Consider the following 24,113-nt stretch of genomic DNA (forward strand, 5'->3'; position numbering starts at 1 on the left):
AATCGAGTGAAATGAAATGTTACAAATGAACGGTATTTATATAAAAAAACGAAACCGCGTGCCATCGTCCGCGACCTCCACAATGGGGCGGACGATGGCCATCGTCCGCGACAGCCGCAATGGGGCTGACGATGGCCATCGTCCGCGCTATCCTCCGCGACCGAAGTATAGGGCGCGACTATCGTCCGCGCCCTATGGCGCGCACCCGCAATGGATGCGGACGATGGAAGGCCATTGCGGATGCCCTAAGTAAATAATTTTAAATAACAATCTGCATAATTAAACAAGTCAATCTGCATACGTTGTTAAACAATCCTTATATGTTATATTACGATCATCATAATCATAAAATATAATCAATATAACTTTAAATACAATCCACATAGTTAATTAAGCAAACCTACATAATTTTACCAAACAATCATTTTAAAGTCACAGTAATAAAATATAATAAATATGACGTCACTTGTTTTGCAATGGCAAGTTTATTATTATAGTATTATTTAGTTTTATAACATAGTCAATACTAATAAGGGTTTAAACTTTAAATTGAGAACCAAACTTCGGGCTTAAATACGCAACTTTTTAAATATTATTCAATTGTTTCCGAAATACTCGTGTAGAAGAATTCCTCAGCACAACAACGTGTCCAATTCTCACATTTTTAGGGTCAAATTTACAGATAGATAAGAAAAAAAATGAACCGAGAAATATGGCATAGCACATGAAAAAAGATTTCTATTGTGTTTTTATTTGATTGCGTAGTTTACATTACTAATATATGTATGCGTGGTGACGAAAGTAACGTGTTCTATGTAATTAAAATATTAAACAATATATAACTTCATATGTAGAATGAGTTTGCTTCAAAAATATGATCTAATTCTTCCATTTAAAGTTTACATGACGAAGCCAAACTAGCCTGCCTACTTCTATTTTTAATTTTAATTTCATCTTTGTATAGTTGAGCTGGGCAAATGAGAATATTTATTACCAAGTTGCGGTGTAATTATATAATCCATTTTTACACCTAATCATGCTTAACGATATTCGATTGACTTGGATTTCTATTTGATTATTAACCACTTGTGCATCAAATGAAAATCAGGCACGGGTGCTAGAGTAAAGTAGTGTGCAAACAACGTACATTTGATATGATTCATTAAATCACATAAATAAAAAAACTAGAGTTATAGTAATATATGTCTTACGTGAATAGGGTATGTTGACAACTAATTAATAGTAAGTGACGTGAATAGGATATGTTGACAACTAATTAATAGTAAGTGACATCAAGAAGAGTATAGAGGCATCAAACCACAATATACTGTACAATTTACTATGGAGTATATAACAAGAGATGAAAAATCGAAATAAGGTTATAAATTGCATAAATTTTAACGAAATACTACCCCCGTCCCACAATAGGAGTCCACATTTGACTCAGCACGGGTTTTAAGAAATGTAGAGAAAAATGAGTTAAAAAAGTCATTGGATTAAGGGTCTCACTTTTATTTATTAGTTTCACAATGAATGTGAGTGGAATGAGTTAATGAAATGCGAGTCATACTACTGATTTATAGTAAAAATAAAAGTGGACTCTTGTTATGTGATGGACTAAAATAGTAAAAGTGGACTCTTATTGCGGGACGACGGTAATAATTTACATCTCAAAGAAAGCTACTTGTCCGCCTGATATGGCTGGTGGAAGTTATATGACGTACATAAATAAATAAATATGTATCCCACCTACTAGCATTTTGATAGAAATCACCTAGTTAATCCAGCTCAAACTTCAAAAACCCACTGTATAACCAAGTTTATAGAGCTTAATTATCATACAAAAGTTACCATATTTTGCTAGTTTTATTTTAGAGTGAGATGTCTCTTTAGTCCATAACCTTTTGGATTGTGACACCACTAACCCTTAACAAAAAAAATAACGGCAGATGACTTTAATGTTTAATATAATCACGAATGCAGTGTTTTTAGTCACTTTTCGGACGAAAATGCCCAAATGGCTTGAAGGGCATTTTTGGCAATCCCTAAATTCGCTGACATATGAATTCTGTCACATTTCTGTCAGCAACATTTTATGTGATTTCTTAATAAGTTATGAAACTTCATACGTGATTAAAGTTTTGTCGTTATTTATACAGAAAAAAACTTCTCATATCCCTCTATTTCTAGTTAGTGGTAACAACTAGTTTTATCATGAAGGAAATACATTGAGATACAACAAAATTTATGGAAAAGTGAAGTTATTTATGCAATAAAATCTGAATCAATAATACACAGAATAAAAAATATTTCACATTTAATTAAATGATATAGTAATTATTTTCGAAAACACTGACATTTAAAATATTATTTCATTATATATCATCGAACTAATTTGTTACTCTAATTAGAGTAATACGATTTTTATAATTGATATTTTATTGAAAATTTTAATTTAGCTTAAAACTGAAATTTTTAACATAATCTTTAGATATAAATTTTTGCATAGTTTCTTACCATTCATTATTAAATTGAAACATAAGTAATATTTTGAAAATATTCAAGCATATGATATTAACTATTTAGTTCTTGATTTTTTTATTAATAATAGTATTTAAAATTAAAAGAATGTAAATTTAAAAATTAATACCGTAAAATTAGGATGTTTTCATAATAAATAAAATTAATCCGTAAATCAAGGTAAAAAAATAAAGAAAAATTAGGGGACATAGAAACACGGAAAATTACTAAAAAGTAAGTTTTATAAGAAAAAAAGAAAGAGTCTCATTTTATTATTTTCATATGAATTAATGCATATAATGATAAATCTGTATATTATAAAAAATAGAAAGGTAAATAATGACGAAATTTTAATTAAGTATGAAGTACCAGAACTTATTTGGAAATTACATAATAAGTTGTTGACATAAATGTGGCAGAATTATATGTCAGCAATATAATGGAGTTACAAAAATGCCTCTATAAGACCTGAGGGTGTTTTAGTCTGAAAAAACATCATTTCTGATTATATTGAACGTAGGGTCCTCTAGATCTATTTTTATTTTTAGGGGTCTATGATGTCACAATCCAAAATGTTAGGGACTAATAAGACAGTTCACTCTTTATTTTAAGGTGCCCCAACCAATAAAAAGAAATTTAAAAAATTAAGAATATCAATTTTAGCAACAATTCTTAGAATTTCAGAAGTTAAAACAAGATGGCATTTCGACTTATGATATGTCCAACCAATATTTATTTAATAGTAAGTAGATTAACACCCAAACTAATTTCACAACTTGAACATTTACACTTTTGGTAATAGATCAAAATAGTAATGTATTTAGATTTTTTATACTCCCTCAATCTCACATATTAGGAAATTTTTTCGTCTATGAGAAGAGACTCATTCTTCACTATCAATTTTTTTTAATATTTCTCTTACTTTACCAATTATGTATTAAAATTTATGATGTTTCAAAAATTTCTATTTTAAAAAGACGGTGGGAGTATATATGCACATAGAGTTGTAATCAATTGCAAAGTGCATTTTCACTACAAACTGCAAACTAAAATGATCTGTCATCAAAAAATTTCAATGCATTGTCAACCTGTAGACATTATGTTAACATTTTTGTTTATGTTATTTGTCATATATTGACACCAGATCTGAAAAATTTAATGGTTCAAATTTAGTTTGTAGTACTATAGGACCATGTATGTACACATATACTCTTTCCGTCCACGAAAAATAGTGTTATTTTGCTATTTCGGGATGTTAAAAAAATAGTCTCATTTCTAAAAATGAAAATTTTCTCTGCATACTTTATTCACTCTTTCTCCTCTTTCCCATATTTTAACCCTCTTTCTTAATATCTCTCTTATTTTACCCAATTTTTCTTCTCCTTTCCTACATTATCAATTTCTCATCAAAACTGTCGTCCATAAATGAGACTACTTTTTATGGACGGAGGAAGTATTTTATGTAGTGTTGTTTTCTGAGTTAAGTAGAGAAAAATAGTAGAGAGAGTGATGTATCTATTATAAGAAATGTTTTATTAAGTACGTTAGATATTTTGGTAAATACAATTATGTACATTTATCACCACCCATAATAAAATGTGAGTATAATAAGTTAGTGGAAAGTGAGGTATGAAAGGAAAGCAAAGTGGACAACATATCGCGGACGGACAAAAATGACAAAATTGGACAACATTTCACGGACGGAGGGAGTAAAAACTAAAGAGCAAAACTTATATAGCGATTCAGTTACGGAAACTATACATAAATTGTACATGTACATAATATCCTTAAAATTTTAAATTTAATTGAATTTAATTAAAAATTAGTTTTGTTATTTATTGTATTATATGTATTGATAAGAAAGAAGTGATATGAGAATTTTATGTCAAATTGTAATATGATTTCGAGCTTGACTCGAATTAATTATACAATATTTAGTAAGAAAATATTTTTTTTCTTAAATAAAAAAATATTTAAGTTAAAATTTCAACTTTTTTCTATGTGTTGCAAAATGATTAGTATGAAATTTATTTTAAATCAACCAATGTTTATAAATCGATTTTCAATGTAAAATGTTAAAAAAAATCGATTATGTACGCACAATTATGTACATTTATCACTACCATTTTATTATAAAACTAAATATAAATGTAGGACCTACATTCTACTAACCTTTTTCATTCAATTTTTTTTACATTTCTTAAAACCCGTATCGAGTCAAACTTGGATAATATTTTGCGGGTGAAGGGAATATGTAAGTATTAATAAAATATTCTATTTTATTCAGTAACACTTGTTAGTTTTCATACTCCATCCGTCCCATAGTAGATGTCACACTTTCCTTTTTAGTTTGTCCTACAAAAGATGTCATATTTCATTTTTTAGAAAAAGCTCTCTCTCACATTAATATAAATATACTATTTTCTCTCTCCATTTAACACACAAAATAATACCTCCTAAAATCCCGTGCCAATTTACAAGTGTGACATCTACTATGAGACAGAGAGAGTACTATATTAATCATGTCATCGCAATAAATTGTTTATCTATTTAGTAATTTTAATAGAAATTAAACCTTTTGTGATCAATTGACAATTTTAGTTTTAATTAATTTTAATTTAGAATATACTCTCTTCATTGTACTGAAGATTACACACTTTTCATTTTAGTTTGTCCTATCCAAAATGGTATATTATTAAAAATGAAAACATCTCCATCTCTCCCTGCATAAAATCTCATGTCATCCAAGGAAGGGATCATCTTCGTTGGGACAGAAGGGTAATTGCTACTTTTGTAGAAGTAATCAACTACTATATTTTATTTTTAGAGCTTTTACCGTGTGAACAGAAATTAAATATAATAAAATTAATATTTAGATCCTAACTTTTACTTTTATGAAACATGTACGATTAAAAAATGTTAACATATTTAGAACAAATTAAATGTATAAAACAACACAAATAATGCTAAATGTGCATTGAATGATATTAGTGCTTGCGAATAATACTTACATATGGCATGTAACCCTACACCCTAAATGCTACTCCCTCCGTCCATGATTTATTGACACCAATTTTCTTTTTTTGTTTATCCACAATTAATTAACTACTTTTTACTACTTTTTGTAATAGACCTCACATTCCACTAACTTATCATACTTACATTTTAGGTATTACTACCTCCGTTCCACATTAAATGTCACATTTAATGTGGTCACGAGTTCAAGAAATGTAAAGAAAAGTGAGCTGAATAAGTTAGTGGATTATGAGTCACACTTATATATAAAAATGAAATGTGACTCTTATTGTGAAACGGACCGAAATAGCAAAATTTGATACTTGTTGTGGGATGGAGGTAGTATAAAACTAATATATAATCCACATTCCACTAATTTTTTAAACACACTTTCAATATATTGTTTAAAACCCGTGACAAGTCAAAAGGGTTCAATTCATCGTGAACGAAGGAGGGAGTACAGTTGTATCTTCTCGAGTCTTGACGAATTCAGATTGGAATTTTATCCATGTGCACTTGAATAACAGAGTACGCATCTCCACATTAGTTTATACCTATCATGTGGACAACCTACTCAAATTGAATCCATTCTATACTAATTAATGTTTTATAGCAGTTTAATACTCAGATAATCAGATTACGAAGTAAATTTTGGACAATAGTTGCAATCTGAAACAATAGGGAACGAATGTAGCACAAAAATCTGCTTCATCATTCTTACTACTACACATCAATACTCAAACCCTTGGTTAGGGAAAATGCAGTAGAGTAACCTTTGCTTCCTAGACATCTTCTTCTTCATAGAATTAGCGTGTCGCATGTTTACTGCCCTGCCGTTCGGGACAAGAAACAGAAGGTATATTAGACACATGAAATTACTACTACAGTACTAATCGTCAAGTAAACTGGACTTACTTTCTAGAAAATTTAGCAGCAACAAGAACTACTATAACAAGGCTGCCTCTATCAAAACTGGTTAAGTTTTACACACGTCACGTCACAACTATAGTTATATAAATTTATTTTTCACTATGAAAAACTGTGGATCTTGTTTACTGGAAAAAGTTCTTCAACATATGTAAAAGTAACACAGGGGATGTGAGATGTATTTATGACCCAACAGCCATGGTTGAGATGATATTTAACAATAGGTAATGCATGCTCTTTAAACTGCGGAACGAAAGCATTTCAAGTATGACGAAGTGTGGGCAATTGTCCAGAACCACTTTTCCGCCGGTTTCTGAGCCTAAAGAGAAGCAAATTCTCCTCCTTTGGCCAATCTCTACGAGCGGAAGGGCTGATTCTATCTATCTGAATGTCACGATAGAAGAGAGTACGCACTTTTACCCAACGATGGAGAGCAGTCACGTGAGGAATAAAGTTGCTAAGAGGGAGAGGAAAATTCTGGCGACGACGAGCACTGAATTTGACCCAGACTCTCTTCTCGTCCATTAATTCGATACAATTGACAACATTGGAGACACAATGTTAATTAAGGAATACTCCTTTATGCTTGTGTCAGATATGTCGACGATGAGGATGAGCAATGCAACAAGGAAACAACATGAAGAACTGCTTCTACAACTAGCAAGCAAATTGTTACCGTAGGATTTTTAACTATGTTTTAGTGTAGTATTGTTTTAATTTAGTAATTCAGAATTTTAAATTAAGTTTTTTTATATTTTATTGAGATAGTCTTAAGCATAACTTTGATTTACTTTTGAACCATAAATGAATGAAGAAAATCTAGGCACTACAAAATTATTGAACATCCATCCTCACTTTATCATCTTTAAAGTGACCAGGATAAGACTTGAGTTTATCAAAGCTTGTGTATTCCTCCTTATCTTCTTAGAAACTAACAAATATCAACAACCGAAGTAATGAATGGCGGTGATGGTGGGGTAGCACGTTATCAAGTGTGGTTCATGTACTTGAGGATTTACTAACTCTTGTTTCTTGAGTAAGGCACAAAAATGGTTTACGAAATAACTTGACAATGAATAGCTTCTTATATCATCAAGACTACAATAATGTATGCCAAATGTGTAAAACCAGAGCTAGTATTATTTTCAATAAAAGAATCTACCACGGCTGTAACCTCTAAATATCATATGCTCTCAACTAAAGATAACTAAAGAATCCTAAACATTATTAAGAAGTAATCTACAGAACTTAAAGTTACGTAGCGTTGAATGTGTGATTCGAAACTAAAAAACATATTTGAACATTGCTCATTTTCACAATTCATGCCAAGCATATAAGTAAATATAAACAAATAGTAACCTGTACTGAGATTATAACCACATTCCTAACATAAGAGCATCCACTACGCGTCCCGCGCGCGGCTCGCGTTCCATCCCGGAGGGACGGTTCCGCTGCGGGACGCGTTGCAACGTTCGTCCCGTCCCGTAGCCCGTCCCCAGCCCGTCCCGTAGCCCGTATCCGCGAGACAAGGGACGCGCCGGCCTGTCACGCGCCCGGGCGACGTGGCGCGCCCCCGATGCATGCGTGACGCCCACTCGCTGGCCCGTGAGTGGGCGTCGTCACGGATGACGCAATAAATCAATTTTTTTAAAAAAATCGAATTTAAAAAAAAATACTTTTTATTTATAAAAATTGTTTTTATATTTAAAAACAATTTTTACAAATAATTAAATACAAGAAATTCGTAATAGCCCACATATATTTGATGGGCTTGCGAATTCATGAAACTCATTCTTGGTTGCTTCTCTTTTATAGAGACAACCTTGAATGTTTTATGTTCCACTTTCGATGTGGGACAAAGTTATTCTTGGTTGCTTCCCTTTTATAGAGACAACCTTGAATGTTTTATGTTCCACTTTCGATGTGGGACAAAGTCATTCTTGATTGCTTCCCTTTTATAGAGATAACCTTGAATGTTTTATGTTCCACTTTCGATGTGGGACAAAGTCATTCTTGGTTGCTTCTCTTTTATAGAGACAACCTTGAATGCTTTATGTTTCACTTTCGATGTGGGATAAAGTCATTCTTGGTTGTTCTTCTTTTATAGAGACATCCTTGAATGTTTTATGTTTCACTTTCGATGTGGGACAAAATCATTCTTGGTTGTTTCTCTTTTATAGAGACATCCAAGAATGATTTTGTCCCAAATCGAAAGTGAAATATAAAACATTCAAGGATGTCCATATAAAATTGTATTTTAAATTATGTCATTTTTATTTTTTAAAGATTTTAATTATGTTTTTTTTTTAAATTTTACGTTGTATTTTTATTTTATGTTGTAATGTTGTTTTAATTTTAATGAATTGTGTTCGTTTAAATTGAATTGGGTTGGAAAAAAAAATAAAAAATGAAATTGAATGAATAGTAATTAAGGGACGGAATAAGGGACGGTTAAAGGACGGAGCGTTGCAGGTTCCGTCCCTTAGTTAAGGGATGGAGGAAAAAAGGACAGTGGGGCCCTCAAATAGTGGTCAAATAGTAGTTAAGGGACGGTTTAAGGGACGGTATAGAGACAGCGTAGTGGATGGCCTAATCATACAGAATATAGCAAAGCATGAACACATAACAAAACTAATTCAACAATACCTCGTTATGGAGCCGTTGATTCTCTACAAAGCTCCTTAACCACGGCTGCCAAAGATTCAGGGTTTATACCCATTTGACAAAGAGCGATCAGAATCGAAAGCGTGTGGCGGTCCAAACCAGTTTCGAGGATGTTAGACATGTGAAATGCTAAGTCCAGAGAATCCCGTGCAGTTCTTGCTGCCTCTGGATCCATGCCCTACACCAAATTTTTTTGCTTTTTTAGGTCTTTCCACAATCAATCAAAACAAAATTTCAACTTGATATACTATTGCAGCCTCGTTTTATGTAAACCAATACTTGATTTTTTGGGGGAAATTTCAGTTCGGCAACAACTAAGCAAAACAAAATTAAATTCCGAAAATTCAGTTTGCTAATTCACGTAATTGAACCGAGGTAATCAACATTGCAAATATATATATGGAATTTCACAGAATAGGATAGGGTTTGAACAGATGATCACACCAATTGCAAAATTAGTAATCACAAGCAGGATTTAAAAAAAACAAAAAAAATCAGCAGGGATACGCTGGAGTCTTCGCACCGTTGAGATCCGGCGACGGCTCGGTGGTCGGCAAAAGTCCGATGGGAGAGGAGAAGAGGAGGGAAGAGAGAAACCGCTGAATGAGGGAGAGAGAGGGACTTTCCTCAAATGGACCTTTTTTATTTAAAAGTAGACTAATAAGAGTTGGCCCATGATTAATATGTGAGCCCATGTCCTCCAATTTAATTCTTAGGCTTGAAAGAATTAAGATATTGGATTATATTTAATTAATATTTGGATAAAAATTAATTAAATGTTAAGTATAAATTTAATTAATTGTATAGGATTAAACTTTTTGGATTAAGAGCATCCGCGGCGGTGGCGACTTGAACATCCGCAGCGGTGGCGAAAGTCGCCACCGCCGTCCGCGCCGTTGGCAAGGCGAAGGACCGCCGCCGCTGCAGCCGCGCCGCTGGCACGGCGCTGCTCGATGTATCGAGCACGTCCGTGCCAGCGGACGCACACGTGTCGCGCTCCCATTCGTCAACGGCATAGCCGTTGTGTTTAAACTTTTTTTATTTTTTTTTTAAAATCGGTTTTTTATTAAAAAAACCGATAATAAAAAAAAATTCACTTCCCCAAAAAAATATATCCGTTTATAACCGTTTTTTACACCTTTTTAATTTTTTTTTCATTTTTTTTACCACAAAAATACACACTTTCATCTATAAATACCCCCAATTTCACCCCAAAAATTCACATCAAACTACACAACTCTCATCATCATTCTCCAATATCCATTCTCATCTCCATTCTCTCATATCCATTTTCATCTTCATTCTCTCATACCCTACAACATCACTATGTCCGGCCAAGACGATAACCCTTCGGGCTCCCACGGTTGGAACCCCGAATGGTTCGGTTCACAACCGTTTCCTAGTCCGGAAACGGAATATTCGGCCCCTCCTCAAACCCAAGATTCGGCCGTTCCGGGTGGCTATCGTCCATACCCAATCGACGACCAAGGTGCCTCCGAAGGGCGCTACGGGTGGACATCGGAGCCTAGGCATCGCGCCCCTTCCCAAATGCCGATTCCTCCATCTCGCGCCGGTGTCCGCACACCGTACTCACCGGCGGAGATGGAAAGATTGTTCAAGGCGTACTTGGAAATCTCCGAAGATGCGGTGGTTGGAACGAACCAATCCGGCGATCACTTTTGGTGGCGCGTCTCTAGCCGGTACAATGCAAACCGGCCGCCCGGAACGATCGAGCGCAACGAGAGTATGGTGCGCAACTGCATCGGCCGAGCCAACGAAGAAATTGGCAAGTTCAACGGCTATTTCATCCAGGAGTCCCGGAATGCCGGGAGCGGCCGAAGCGAGGTCGACATCATCACCGCCGCGCTGAGCACCTACCAATCCATGAACGGTAAGTCGTTCAAATATCTTAACGTTTGGCAGGAGACGCGGACGCACCCGAAGTATAAGGGAGGCATAACATCCTCCTCTAGCGACTCCTCCAAACGATCAAGGTCGGTAGCCCTATCCGACTCCGGCTCGGAAGAAGTGGCTAGCCAACTCGCCGGAGCTAACTTGGGTAGCCCCGACGCCGGACAGAGCGGTTCCCAACGCCGCCCCCAAGGAAGGAAGAAGGCGGCGGCCAACCGTCGTCGCGGCTCGACTCCCGAAGCCGCTCCCGCTCCCTATGTGCCACCTCCACCTTCGAACAACTCGCTGTGGATGCTCTTAAGCCAACTCAATATGGCCGATAGGTCATCTATGACCCCCACGCAACTTGAAACACACGAGACCATGATAAAAGGTCTCCAAAAACAATTGGGGTTGATCCCGCCGGATGCGTAGTCTTATTAGGAGTTTAATTATGTAATTTTTAATTTTTATGATTTTAATTATGTAATTTTTTATTTAAGGAGTTTAATTATGTAATTTTTAATTTTTAGGATTTTAATTATGTATTTTTTAATTTTATTTGTAATTTGTAATATTTATTATGGTTTTTAAATGGATTTTAATATTATGGAAATGTTATTGTTTAATTGAATTTTATATTAATTGTGCTCGTCCTTGCGGAAGAGCACAGTTGTGGGTGTTGTGCTCTTGCCAGAGAGCAGGCATGAATAGTACCGTCCGGGCCCACAACCGTGCCGCTGGCAAGAGCACGGTTGTGGATGCTCTAATTTAAGTAAGAGAGTTTGCATTATTTGATCCAAATAAAGCCTTGGATTTATTTAACAAATTAATCTCTTGATTAATTGATTCCAAGAATTAAATCTCCCGATTCGACACTACACATATCCTAGGTCCATATCATCGGCTTTTATTTTATTTCTCGTAACCAAATGGGTTATTATATTTTATAGGAAAAGGTACATCACGAATTTAACGTTAGTATCGTTTTACGAAGTTTGGAAGTGTACGAAGTGAACTTTTCTATCCTATATCCTATATCCTATATCCTATAAGGCCTTCCATGCTCAACTCCCCATTGCCAGCAGACGAAATGGAGCGTTTAATGTTATCGTTCTCATCTCATATGCAGACACTCAAATCTCTTTCTAACTCACTTAACTCTGTTGCAGAGTACAATATGCAGGATCTCCAGATACCGACTATCCATGTTTTGGGGTGGCCAAGGGGAAGAACACAATGTGTTCCATGAACAAACTTGTGTAGACCTTCAAAGGAAGAAATAAACATGGTAGTAAATTGCTTTCTTATTACATTTTTTTGAAATGAAGTATGATTGGGTATCAGATTCAGATTAAAACAATGTAAACTAACATCTATTGAACGGCTGCTAAGTTTCTACATAAAATCCCGTGTCGAAAACCAAGTGTTTCATATTCATTGGGACCAATGTAGTATAAAACTGGTGTTTATATATTAGAGTGAACTTCAAATTAAGTTAGATGTATGGAAAATGGAATTTACCCTTTTTAGGTCTCTGAATTCGAAAGAATATCATCATGATCTATCTAGAAACTCATTAATCACATTCAAGTCATTCCCAATTGTTTGTTTTTTATTATGCTCTTTGATGAGTCCGCGAATTGTTGATGTTAGTGAATGCAGGAAAATACAGATCACGACACAGAGAATTTTACGTGGTTCGATTTACTGAGGTAAATCTACGTCCACGGGGAGAAATGGGGGCAGGTTTGTATTGCTTGATCTGGAATTACAGCTTACAACACAGACTTGCTATATGGTATTTTTCTCTAGAGAGCTTCTAACCCCTTTCTATCAGATCTAAGTTCTATTTATACATTGAACTAAGATCGTGGCTTACATCATCACTCTAGGTCGTGGAGGTCGTGTAGGTCATGGCCTAAGATCGTGGCCTGAGTTGACGCCACGTGGTAGTGGGTGTGTTGGAAGTTGTGGAAATCCTGCATGGGTCCACTAACTCCTTGTTCGGTCGAAAACTGAGACCGAACTGCTTTGGTTGCCGATCTGAGAGTAGAGCTTGATGCCGACCTGAGAGCAGAGCTTGGTTGGCTTTTACCGAGCTGTAGGCTGAGGCCGAACTCTTTGGTAATGCCGAACTCGCAGAGCTTGATTGGTCGGCTTTTACCGAGCTGTAGGCTGAGGCCGAACTCTTTGGTAATGCCGAACTCATACTCTTCCTTGGGCTTTGGGCTGATGGGCCGTCATTGCTGTCGGGCTTGTTTAGTACGCACCCCATCACTACCCCCCCCCGAAAGACGAAGTGAATCACTTCGGCGAAGCGAGTCACTTCGGCATTCTGGATAAAGGTACGGGGGAGGCTGACGTCAGGGGACGTGCCTTGCATGTGGCTGCATTAAATGCGACAGTAAAATCCGGCCGTTGAATCCTGAAAAGGTGGGATTCGAAACGGTGCGACGATTTTGAAATCTTCGCCGAATCTGATAAATACCTCCCTTCTTCATCATTGAAGCACTTTTGCGACTGCTTCTTCTGCACTCTATCTCCTTTGCGAAAATTCTCTCTCCGCTTTCAAGAACTTCTTCAGACTTTCTTCACCTTCAAAAAGTAAGAAAAATGTCTTCTTCTTCTTCGGAGTCGGGTAGCGGTAGGAAAGGGGATAAGGGGTCTCCTAGCCGGAAAGAATCCGGGGAGAAGACCGTAGAGTACTTTCACAGCGTCTTGAGTAAGGACACCGTGATATCTCTACACGAAAAATATCTTCTTCCCGGGGGGAAGGCGGTGGTTCCCGACGATGATCATAGGGCTAACGACCCGCCGGAGGGTTATGCCACCGTTTACGAAGCCTGCTTAGAATGCGGGCTTCGTTTCCCTCTTCCCCCACCTTTTGTAGAGCTTCTTGATTTTTTTCAACTCCCTTTAGGTCAGGTGACTCCGAACTCTTGGAGGCACTTATCGGCTTTTGCTGCCGAACTGCGTAGGCTAAATAAGGATCTGTCTCTGAGGGCAATCCTTAATTTTTTCCAGTTTAAAAGGAAGGGATCTTGGTTTTACTTGATCCCCTTACAGCCTTTTAGGGCCTTCTGCAAAACCAAGTGGCCGAAATGGCAAAACCGTTTCTTTTTTTATAATAGGACTTCGGCTCCGGGCTTTCCTTGGAGAAGGCCGAAGTCCGTGATTCCCCATCCTCGGTTAGAACCGTTGGCCGAGCTCGAGGGCGAGCTCAATAAGATTCCTATGATTAGGAAACAGTATTCGGAAACTGAGCTCGTCAAGGGCGACCTCGTGTTCAATATCTCGTCTTCGGACGAAGAGGCCGAGGGTGAGGATTTCTCTTTTATGCTTTACTGCTTTAGCGGCGAAAACTAACCTTGCTTTCTTGCTTTTTGGCAGTGTACATGCTGAATAAGGCTATCCGAAAGTCCTCCGGGCTTGAGGAGCCGGAGAAAGAGAAGGCTACCAGCTCGGCGCCTGATGCCGAGAAGAATCCGAAGAGGCAAAAGACCTCTTCGGGTCCAAAGAAGCCGGAGTCGACTTCGGCAAGTAGGAAGGGGAAGACCCAGAAGCCCCCGAGAGCGCCAGAGAAAGACGTGGTCTTGGCGCCTCCTTCGGAGCATATCTGTGAGCCATTTTTATGGCCCACGGACTTCGCCGAGGTGAATTGTCTTCTTGATTCTTTGGCTTGGCTTCTGTCCTGTATTTTTGGTGCCCTCTGTTGACTTTTTTCCTTATCCATTTTCAGAGGAACGATATGCTCTCCAAGCTCGTCGCCGTCGAACTCTCCAAAGCGTCCAACGACTATGCTGAGATGCAGAGGAAATTGGCGGCTGCTTGTCACCGGGCCGAGCAGGCCGAGGCAAACTTTGAGAAAGCCAGAGCTGCTAGGATTTCGGCCCAGGATGAAGCTCAGTTTGCCAAAAACCAGCTCGTCATCCAGCGAGAGCAGACGAAACGGAGTGATGCTGCCGCCGTGGTTGCCCAGGGGGAGGCTCTCCGTGTTTACACGGAGAAACTCTTTTTGAGCAGCCAGTTCTCGGCTTTTGTCGGTAGTCTGGTAAGGCTAATTGCCGATAAGGGCGAGCAGGGGGCCGACGTCGTGCTGCCTCTGTACAGCCGAGAGATAGCAGCTCGGCTTCAGAATCTGCCGCTCCTTGAGGAGCTCGCTTCATCCTCGGTCCTGCTTTCTGCAGACCGAGTCCGGAGTTGTCGAGCTGATCGGGACGAGAACCTGGAGGCTATCTTTGCCTCCGTGGGACCCGTTTCACCCGCTTCGACTTACAACGGAGAGGGTGAGGCCGAGCCGCTGGAGCTGGAGGCCGAAGTCGAGCGGGCCGGGCATCCGGAGAAGGAAGCCGATCAGGAGGCGGAGGCGAGGCCGGCAGGATGCGAGGCCGAGGCTGAGGTAGCTCAGGAGAAAGAAGCTGAACCAGACCAAGGAGCCGGAGACGAAGCTGGCGGAGTATGATTTCGTCTCCCTTCTCTTAGTCTAGTTTCTTCCTTGTACGGTGGCCTTGAAGCCCTCTTAGTGTAAAAAATTTTCCTTGTGAATGAAAAATTCTCTACACTTGTCTTCGTATAGCTTTTCGTACTCGCCTTTATTCCTGTTGTTTTTTACTATCTGCTCGGTACAGCTGCCGAACTAATATAGCTGCTTTGTACTCAAGGAGATGGAGATACTTCACTGGAAACGGCTGTACTCTTCGGCTTTAGACGAAGCTGAGAAAAGAGCTATAGCCGATCAGACGAAGAATGACGAGCTTCTGGCTCGTTTAGTGAAGCTGGATGCCGATAATAAGGACTTAGAGTCCGATAAGAATGATCTGGAGGCCGAGCTGAATACGACCATTGCTGAGAGGACTGCGTACGAGGATTACATCCGTGTGCGCGGGGGAATGACCATATCAGATGTTCAGAGTCGAGTTGACGAACTGTGGGAGGAATATAATGTACTCCGGAGGAACAATGCGCTGGAGAGCTCGGCTTGCCAACAAGTCGTGACATCATTGCGGCGCTGGGCCTCTCGGTACGACATAGTTCTTGCCCGGCGTCCCTCAATTGAGAGATTCCTCCGGCATTTCCCGCCAACAGATGCTAGTACTCCAGCTCAAACCTCTGATTCACTTGCTCAAAACCCTACTCCAAGTCAGCAACGAACTCAGGGACAACCGGAGACGTCAAGTCGAGGACGGACTGAAGTTCGCAGAGGAGCTGTGGTTATGAGTGAGCAAGATCGGCAAATGCTTCGTGAAGAGACTCTTCGCCGCCGAGGTGCTAGGGCTTCCCGGGCTCAGAGAAGAGGTGGCAGGTCGATTAGAGCATCTCGTCGACCTGCTTATTCTGCAGCTGCCTGGAACGCCCGAACTCAGCTTCACGAGGATTTTGTGAATAGATGGCTCAACTTTAGCAACCCTGGACAGTAGAATAGTCCTTTGTAATAGCGTAACGCCATCTTGTAGGGTAGCGGAGTTGTGTGCCGAACAAGATTTGAAAATGAAATTTTGTTTTTGTTTTCGCTTCTAACACTGTGTATTTACAGCTTAGCGAAAAAATTTCATCGTACTTGTCCTCGGTCTTATGAAGTAGACTTCTTTGACCGGACTTGTCTTTGGTCTGATGAAATAAACATCTTTGACCGGACTCGTCTTTGGTCTGATGAAATAAACATCTTTGACCGGACTCGTCTTTGGTCTGATGAAATAAATATCTTTGACCGGACTCGTCTTTGGTCTGATGAAATAAACATCTTTGACCGGACTCGTCTTTGGTCTGATGAAATAAACATCTTTGACCGGACTCGTCTTTGGTCTGATGAAATAAACATCTTTGACCGGACTCGTCTTTGGTCTGATGAAATAAATATCTTTGACCGGACTCGTCTTTGGTCTGATGAAATAAACATCTTTGACCGGACTCGTCTTTGGTCTGATGAAATAAACATCTTTGACCGGACTCGTCTTTGGTCTGATGAAATAAACATCTTTGACCGGACTCGTCTTTGGTCTGATGAAATAAACATCTTTGACCGGACTCGTCTTTGGTCTGATGAAATAAACATCTTTGACCGGACTCGTCTTGTGTTCTAATTTGGCGATTTTTGTCGCCGGGATTGAACTTTCCCTTGTCCTAATTCGGCGAGTTTTATCGCGTGGATCGGACTTTCCCAGTTAACCGAAGTGGTCTTATGCAGTAAACCTCTTTGACTAGACATGGTCGTCCTCGGTCTTATGAGGTAAACTTCTTTGACCGAACTTGGTCGTCCTAATTCGGCGAGGTTTATCGCGTGGATCGGACTTTCCCTTGTCCTAATTCAGGCAAGTTTTATCGCGAGAATCGGACTTTCGTTGCAGTTCGTTTCAGACGAAGTGCTTGATTTTTAAGCCGAATTGTGGTCTTGTATCCTCTTTAGAAGCTTGGACTTCACAATCGTTGGCTTATTGCAGCTCGTTTCAGACGAACTGCTTGTTTAAGCTGAATTGTGGTCTTGTATCTTCTGTAGAAGCTTTGACTCACAATCGTTGGCTTGTTGCAGCTCGTTTCAGACGAACTGCTTGTTTAAGCTGAATTGTGGTCTTGTATCTTCTGTAGAAGCTTTGACTCACAATCGTTGGCTTATATATGTTCTAAGAAGGGGATCAGCCTTCGAAGAACAAGATACCTCAGTAACATTTGTAAGAGACGACACGCACCGAAACAGACAAAACACACAGACAAAACGCACAGAGACAAATAAAGACCAAGCAAACCAAAGAAAGCACATTGACCGGACTGTCTCTTACAAATGGAACTTTTTGAGGTTGGAAACGTACCATGTTCGGGGTACTTGTGCTCTTGACACGTGAGTCAATTTGTAAGACCCTTTGCCGAGGACTTCTGACACTCGATATGGACCTTCCCATGTGGGTTCGAGTTCGCCCAGCTTTTCTGCTCGGCTTACTTCGTTGTTTCTCAAGACGAGATCTCCCACTTGAAATTGCAGCTTCTTCACCCTTTGGTTATAATACCGGGCTACTTGCTCCTTGTACTTGGCTGCTTTTATGCAGGCCAATTCTCTTCTTTCTTCGGCAAGATCTAGTTCGGCTCTCAGTCCGTCACTATTCATTTCTGAGGAGAAATTGAGTTCGGGGACTGGGTATGCCAATCTAAACCGGAATCACGGCTTCAGTGCCGTACACCATCGAGTTCGGCTCCGGTGTGACTTCGGTCATTCCGCCTGCCTCTGACTCCGGCTGCTGTGATTGCTATGCTTGATGGTGCCGAACTGATTGCTCGGCACTTTTAAGCGCAATCTGCGAACACACTTGCTCTTTTTTCGATCACCTCGGATGACCGCTATCTCTCCTTTGGTGGGGAAGGTGTTCGGCGAGGAAGCCTCTGATCGCTATGATCGGGCTTCTTTTTGTCTTCTCTAGATGAGCTGTCTAAAGACCGTTTTCGACGGTCTGCCTCATCGGCACGAGAAAACTTGTCCGCAATGTCCCACATCTCTTGAGCTGTTTGCGGACTGCATTCCACAAGCTTTCTGTAGAGAGCTCCGGGCAGGATTCCATTTTGGAATGCCGAAATGACAAGTAGATCATTGAGATTATCTACTTGTAGGCATTCCTTATGGAATCTCGTCAGGAAGTCGCTGATCTTTTCGTCGCGACCTTGACGTATAGAAAGCAGCTGAGCCGAAGTAATCCGGGCTTCCGCTTTCTGAAAGAACCTCCTGTGGAAAGCATCCATTAGATCTCGGTAGGATCTAATGCTGCCTTGGGGGAGGCTATCGAACCACCTTCTTGCGTTCCCGATAAGCAGTTCGGGAAACAGCTTGCACATGTGGACCTCGTTGAGACCCTGGTTCGCCATGTTATATTGATAGCGTCCCAAGAAATCATGAGGATCCACGAGTCCGTCATAGGTTATCGACGGAGTTCGGTAGTTCTGTGGTAGGGAAGTTCGGGTAATATCGTCCGAGAACGGAGTCCTCAATGCTCCGTACATGGCGAACCCGACATTTCTTCGGTATGGAGGAGATGGAGTTCTCCTGTGATTCCGGTACCGAGGATTCTTTCTTCTGGAAGACATGACACTACTGCGGTAGTGACTGTCTCGTATGGAGGGAGAGGGAGAATCCGCCGTTTTCGCCTCCGGCTGCTTTTGGCTTCTCTGCAGGAAGGTTAAGAATTCCTCCTGCTTTTCAGCCAAAAACAGCTTGACAGCCTCGTTCAAATCGGGCTGCTGGGAAGACTCGGTGTGACGGCTTTTGGAGCGGCTTGTTCCTCCGCCATGAGAACTGGTGGTGGATTTATCCCTAGGCTGTTTTCCAGACCTATGGGGTGGATTGGCTTCCTCCTGGTTCTCACGGGCAGGAATACGGGTACTCTGCGATCTGGTATGCATTTTTTGGGTTGAAAAAATGGTCAAAAATTCGCTTTATCACAAATTTGGTTCTCTGTTTCCCACAGACGGCGCCAGTGATGAGTCCGCGAATTGTTGATGTTAGTGAATGCAGGAAAATACAGATCACGACACAGAGAATTTTACGTGGTTCGATTTACTGAGGTAAATCTACGTCCACGGGGAGAAATGGGGGCAGGTTTGTATTGCTTGATCTGGAATTACAGCTTACAACACAGACTTGCTATATGGTATTTTTCTCTAGAGAGCTTCTAACCCCTTTCTATCAGATCTAAGTTCTATTTATACATTGAACTAAGATCGTGGCTTACATCATCACTCTAGGTCGTGGAGGTCGTGTAGGTCATGGCCTAAGATCGTGGCCTGAGTTGACGCCACGTGGTAGTGGGTGTGTTGGAAGTTGTGGAAATCCTGCATGGGTCCACTAACTCCTTGTTCGGTCGAAAACTGAGACCGAACTGCTTTGGTTGCCGATCTGAGAGTAGAGCTTGATGCCGACCTGAGAGCAGAGCTTGGTTGGCTTTTACCGAGCTGTAGGCTGAGGCCGAACTCTTTGGTAATGCCGAACTCGCAGAGCTTGATTGGTCGGCTTTTACCGAGCTGTAGGCTGAGGCCGAACTCTTTGGTAATGCCGAACTCATACTCTTCCTTGGGCTTTGGGCTGATGGGCCGTCATTGCTGTCGGGCTTGTTTAGTACGCACCCCATCACTCTTGAATCACTTGGGACTCGGGGTATAATTAACTTAATTTTATTATAGTATTTCGTGAATTGAAATATAAAATTTAAAATTACAATCACTATTATTACTTATATATAATTATATAATTTTAGATATATATTCATGATATTTAATATTAACAACAACAACAACAATAATAATAATGATAATAATTGCTATAAAAAGCATGTTCATGATACTAGCTAAATATATATCAATGTATATATTAATAATTTTTTTTAAAAGCAAGGTGTATTACTACTTGTTATCTACATACCTTTTGCACATTATATTTTTCTTAAAAATTAAAAATAATAAAAATAGTATATCTAAATTTTATTTATTTGTCGTGTGGTTCATCATTTTATTTTTCTATTGTCATGATTTTAGCATTTTGAACACTATAATTTTGGCATTAGTTATTTCATATTGATGGTGTTTTAATATTGATCTATATATGTTGTTAAAGTGCGATTGCCCTCTTTAGTGTAGAGAAAAAAACATTTTAACCAACATATATTTTAATTTTAAATTGATTTATTTACATTTTCAAAGTTTAAAAGTTCATGTAATAATATATATTTTTTATTTCAGTTGATTAATTGACAATGTAAAATCCGTGTGAAGAAACTAAAATGAGTCTGTGCATTGCACCGCTAACACAAATGAAAATAATTTACACCAATAAAAAGCTCAGCAAATATTTTATTCCGCAAGAAGGTAAAAATGGTATCAACATTATTTCGATCGGTCAGGGCAAATATAACTCGCCGGATTGCACAACAATGTCATTTCCAATAATCCACTTCTTCCGCAACAACCCCTATCGATATTCTCGAATCCTGCACAATTATAATACATTTACATATTTAATCTCAGATACAATCTTGCAAACCGAACACCCTCTTAGATACTATCTTTTGCAAAGGTATGCATGTATTACTCTAGAGTCTTATTCCATTAAGAACTGTCATTAAAATGAGAATTGAGAACCGTATCAATTGACATCACAGAAGTTTCCGAGTCAATATGTCTTAATTATCAGTAGGGATTTTGTGATATTAAAAGTAATCAATTTATATGTTACTTGTAAAAGTTGTGCTAATTAAGTAAAAAATTTAACATGCTAATTAATTAATTAATCATACTCACCATACTTGCGAGGGTCCTTGACCATTTCAACCATGGGTGACATAAAAGATTTGAATTTGTCCGATTTAATTTCTTCGATTGCTTTCACGAACTTGTTATTGAATTTCATGGCATCGGCCGACAGGCCCGGCCCTGGGGGGGTCGAGCAGTGCCCCCGCCCCGGGCCCCCAAAACGTTGGGGCCTCCAAAATCCAAATACATACATGAGTATATACATGCTACTGGGCCAGGTCCAAGCAAGAAACAAGAGCCCACATGCTATGGGGCCCCTCTTTTAGTTCCGCCCCGGGCCAATAAAAACTCAGGACCGGGCCTGCCGACATAGAGTCGTTGCACTTGCGTTCGAACATGCCACCATCACCGGGGTTTAGAGTGACGACGGCTGGCGCGCATCCGACTTGCGACAACCCCACCACCGCCACATTCCTCACCCCCTTAGATCCTTCATGCAAAAGATTCAACACAAAAATCCAAGATTAGACTAGAATTAGGAAAATTGATGTAAAAACAATTTTTGTTATATGTTCTACCATTTTGTTGAAGAAAAGTTCGACGCTTTCATCCGTTCTAAACATGGATGAATACAAACCAATAAATATGTCATTAGATCCGGCGCTCACTATAGATACTGATTTTTCAATCAAAGTTTTGGTTTTCTTTTTTCCTATCTTCTTTGCAATCTTGGTTGTGTACTCTCTCAAATTTTCTACTTGTTTTTTCATAGTGATCACACCCTGCAAAATTAATAAACACACGTTCAACTCTACAATGTCGTTGTCGATACAAGTGGTATTCGGTTCGTACGTTAGATAAAAAAAACATAGAGATAATATGGATGAAAACACAATAGGATTTGTCTAGGATTAAATTAGACAAAGGGGTAGGTGAGAAGGAGGTGAGCCAAGATACATTTATATGGGCTGAGCTTTTGAGAAAAACGCATTTGAACAAGAGATAAAATTAGTCATTGCCTTTAATAACAAGTAATCATCGCAACTGAATAATGTAGATAAAAAGGTGTATGCAAATATAAGCTATGTTCATATGAATATGGATATTCCTATATCAATACTATCTCTTCTACTCATTCAACATTTTTGCACACACACAATAAAAATATTTATACCTAAACTAATGGAAATTTGTCATTAAATTCCTAAATATTATTGAAAATGTAAATAACTAAAAGTTACATCAGAATAAGAATAATTTTATATTTAATATTCCACAAAATTTTAAAAAAATGTTTTTGATTGATTAAATCATACCCTCTCAATCCACTAAAAATATTTATACAAAATTGATAAATCAAGAAAAAAAATTAGAAAAGTAGTTGGAGTAGTGTTAGTAGAAAGTGAGATTCATCTTATTAGTAGGGTATATAATGGTGAAAAAGTTCTCAAAAATTGAAAGTGGAGTAATTTTGTAGAAATGGCAAAATCAAACTATTTTTCGCGATAGAGGTAGTACACTACTTACAAACGAGCTAGGGGTTTTCTCGTCGAATCCAGAGGCGCCGGAGGCGAACGAGACACCCGTCATTAGGTCCTCGATCGAGAGCTGCAGATCCGAATACGCCGGCACAAACTCTTTGATCCCAGCATACGCAGCTGATATTTTTCTCAAACAAGTACAAATAATTAAAAAAGATTTATTTACAAATGTCATGCACACTACAAAAATAAAACTTGCCTATAAAATCAGTGACGAGGCGGCCGTTGCTAAATCTCCCCGTCGGCTTTTTGTTGGGTAAATCTATTCCGTAAGGCCGGAAATCGCTCTTCAAAATGGTCATAAGGTTGTTGTTGTTGCCCACATCAACTGTCGAATCACCGAATACGAAAACCGCCGAAACGGTATTATTGAACGGCCGGTGCAGTTTTCCTTTACCGGCGGCCAGAAACATCGTCGGAAAATAAAGAACGGCGAGAATTAAAAGACCATGCATTTTGCAGGGAGACCACATTGTTGTGGATTTATATTATTTTTTATAATTAAAAAATGAGTAGATTTATTGTGAATTTTGGTTTTTTTAGTGATTTAGTGTGTTTGATATGAAGTATTTAAAGTGTTTAAGTTGGTACACTAAATTGTCGCCTAAACGTCATTCTAGAGCACCAAAGGCGCTCCAAAATAGGCGCCATTTTTAGTCGCTTCACTTTCCATTTTTTTTTATCAAATCTTTTTTTCTAGTTTTAATCTAGCATATTTTCAGTTTCTATTTGATCATTGATTATATAATAAAGATGATGATATTCCTGCCTAAGTATCTTATTTACTAATTTTCGTTTAGTTTTAATTTACTATGTTAACGTTAACTAATCTAAACATTGAGCACAAACAAAATAATGGTACAATGGACAATTTTTATATACGATTTTTTTAGCTTCTCGATTTCTTATGTAATGTAATGGCACATGTATTGATCATATTGCTAATATATATGATTAGACAAGTTTTATGATCCCCACGCTTCTTCAGGTTCAGGAACAGAGTTTGACAAGAGTTACTCTTGAGTCTTGACCCTTCATTTGAAAGACACCTTTTATCTCACCAACACTAACGTTTAATTTGTCTTCTTGTGTTCATGAGTTTGTGATGAAGGGAATCAGAGGCATAAGCGTAGGTGGACTTACGCTTAATCTTCCCTACTCGAAAGCATGAATATCAAACCGAATTTGGGTTAAGAGCGCTCCTACTAGACATGGTACAATGATATCAAGGGGCAAGTTGAGACACTCTTTTCCAAAGGTTTAGTGTTCTACCTTTTTCCCATGATTCTATTTCTATCAAATGTTTGATCAAGTATGCGCTTGATATATTGC

General features: G+C 38.8%; 1 protein-coding gene across 1 annotated transcript; it reads right to left on the reverse strand.

Annotated features, from left to right (window-relative positions):
- Nucleotides 1–21,506: 21,506 nt before the first annotated feature.
- On the reverse strand, nt 21,507–23,194 carry LOC121784158 (GDSL esterase/lipase At5g45960-like). The gene is made up of 4 exons (XM_042182335.1): nt 22,981–23,194; nt 22,768–22,898; nt 21,878–22,022; nt 21,507–21,730 (listed from the first exon to the last, which is right to left on the reverse strand). Exons 1-4 carry the CDS (start codon nt 23,192–23,194, stop codon nt 21,507–21,509), a joined length of 714 nt encoding a protein of 237 aa, XP_042038269.1.
- Nucleotides 23,195–24,113: the final 919 nt, after the last annotated feature.

Source organism: Salvia splendens, chromosome 21, assembly GCF_004379255.2.
Source record: "Salvia splendens isolate huo1 chromosome 21, SspV2, whole genome shotgun sequence".
NCBI lineage: Eukaryota > Viridiplantae > Streptophyta > Magnoliopsida > Lamiales > Lamiaceae > Salvia > Salvia splendens.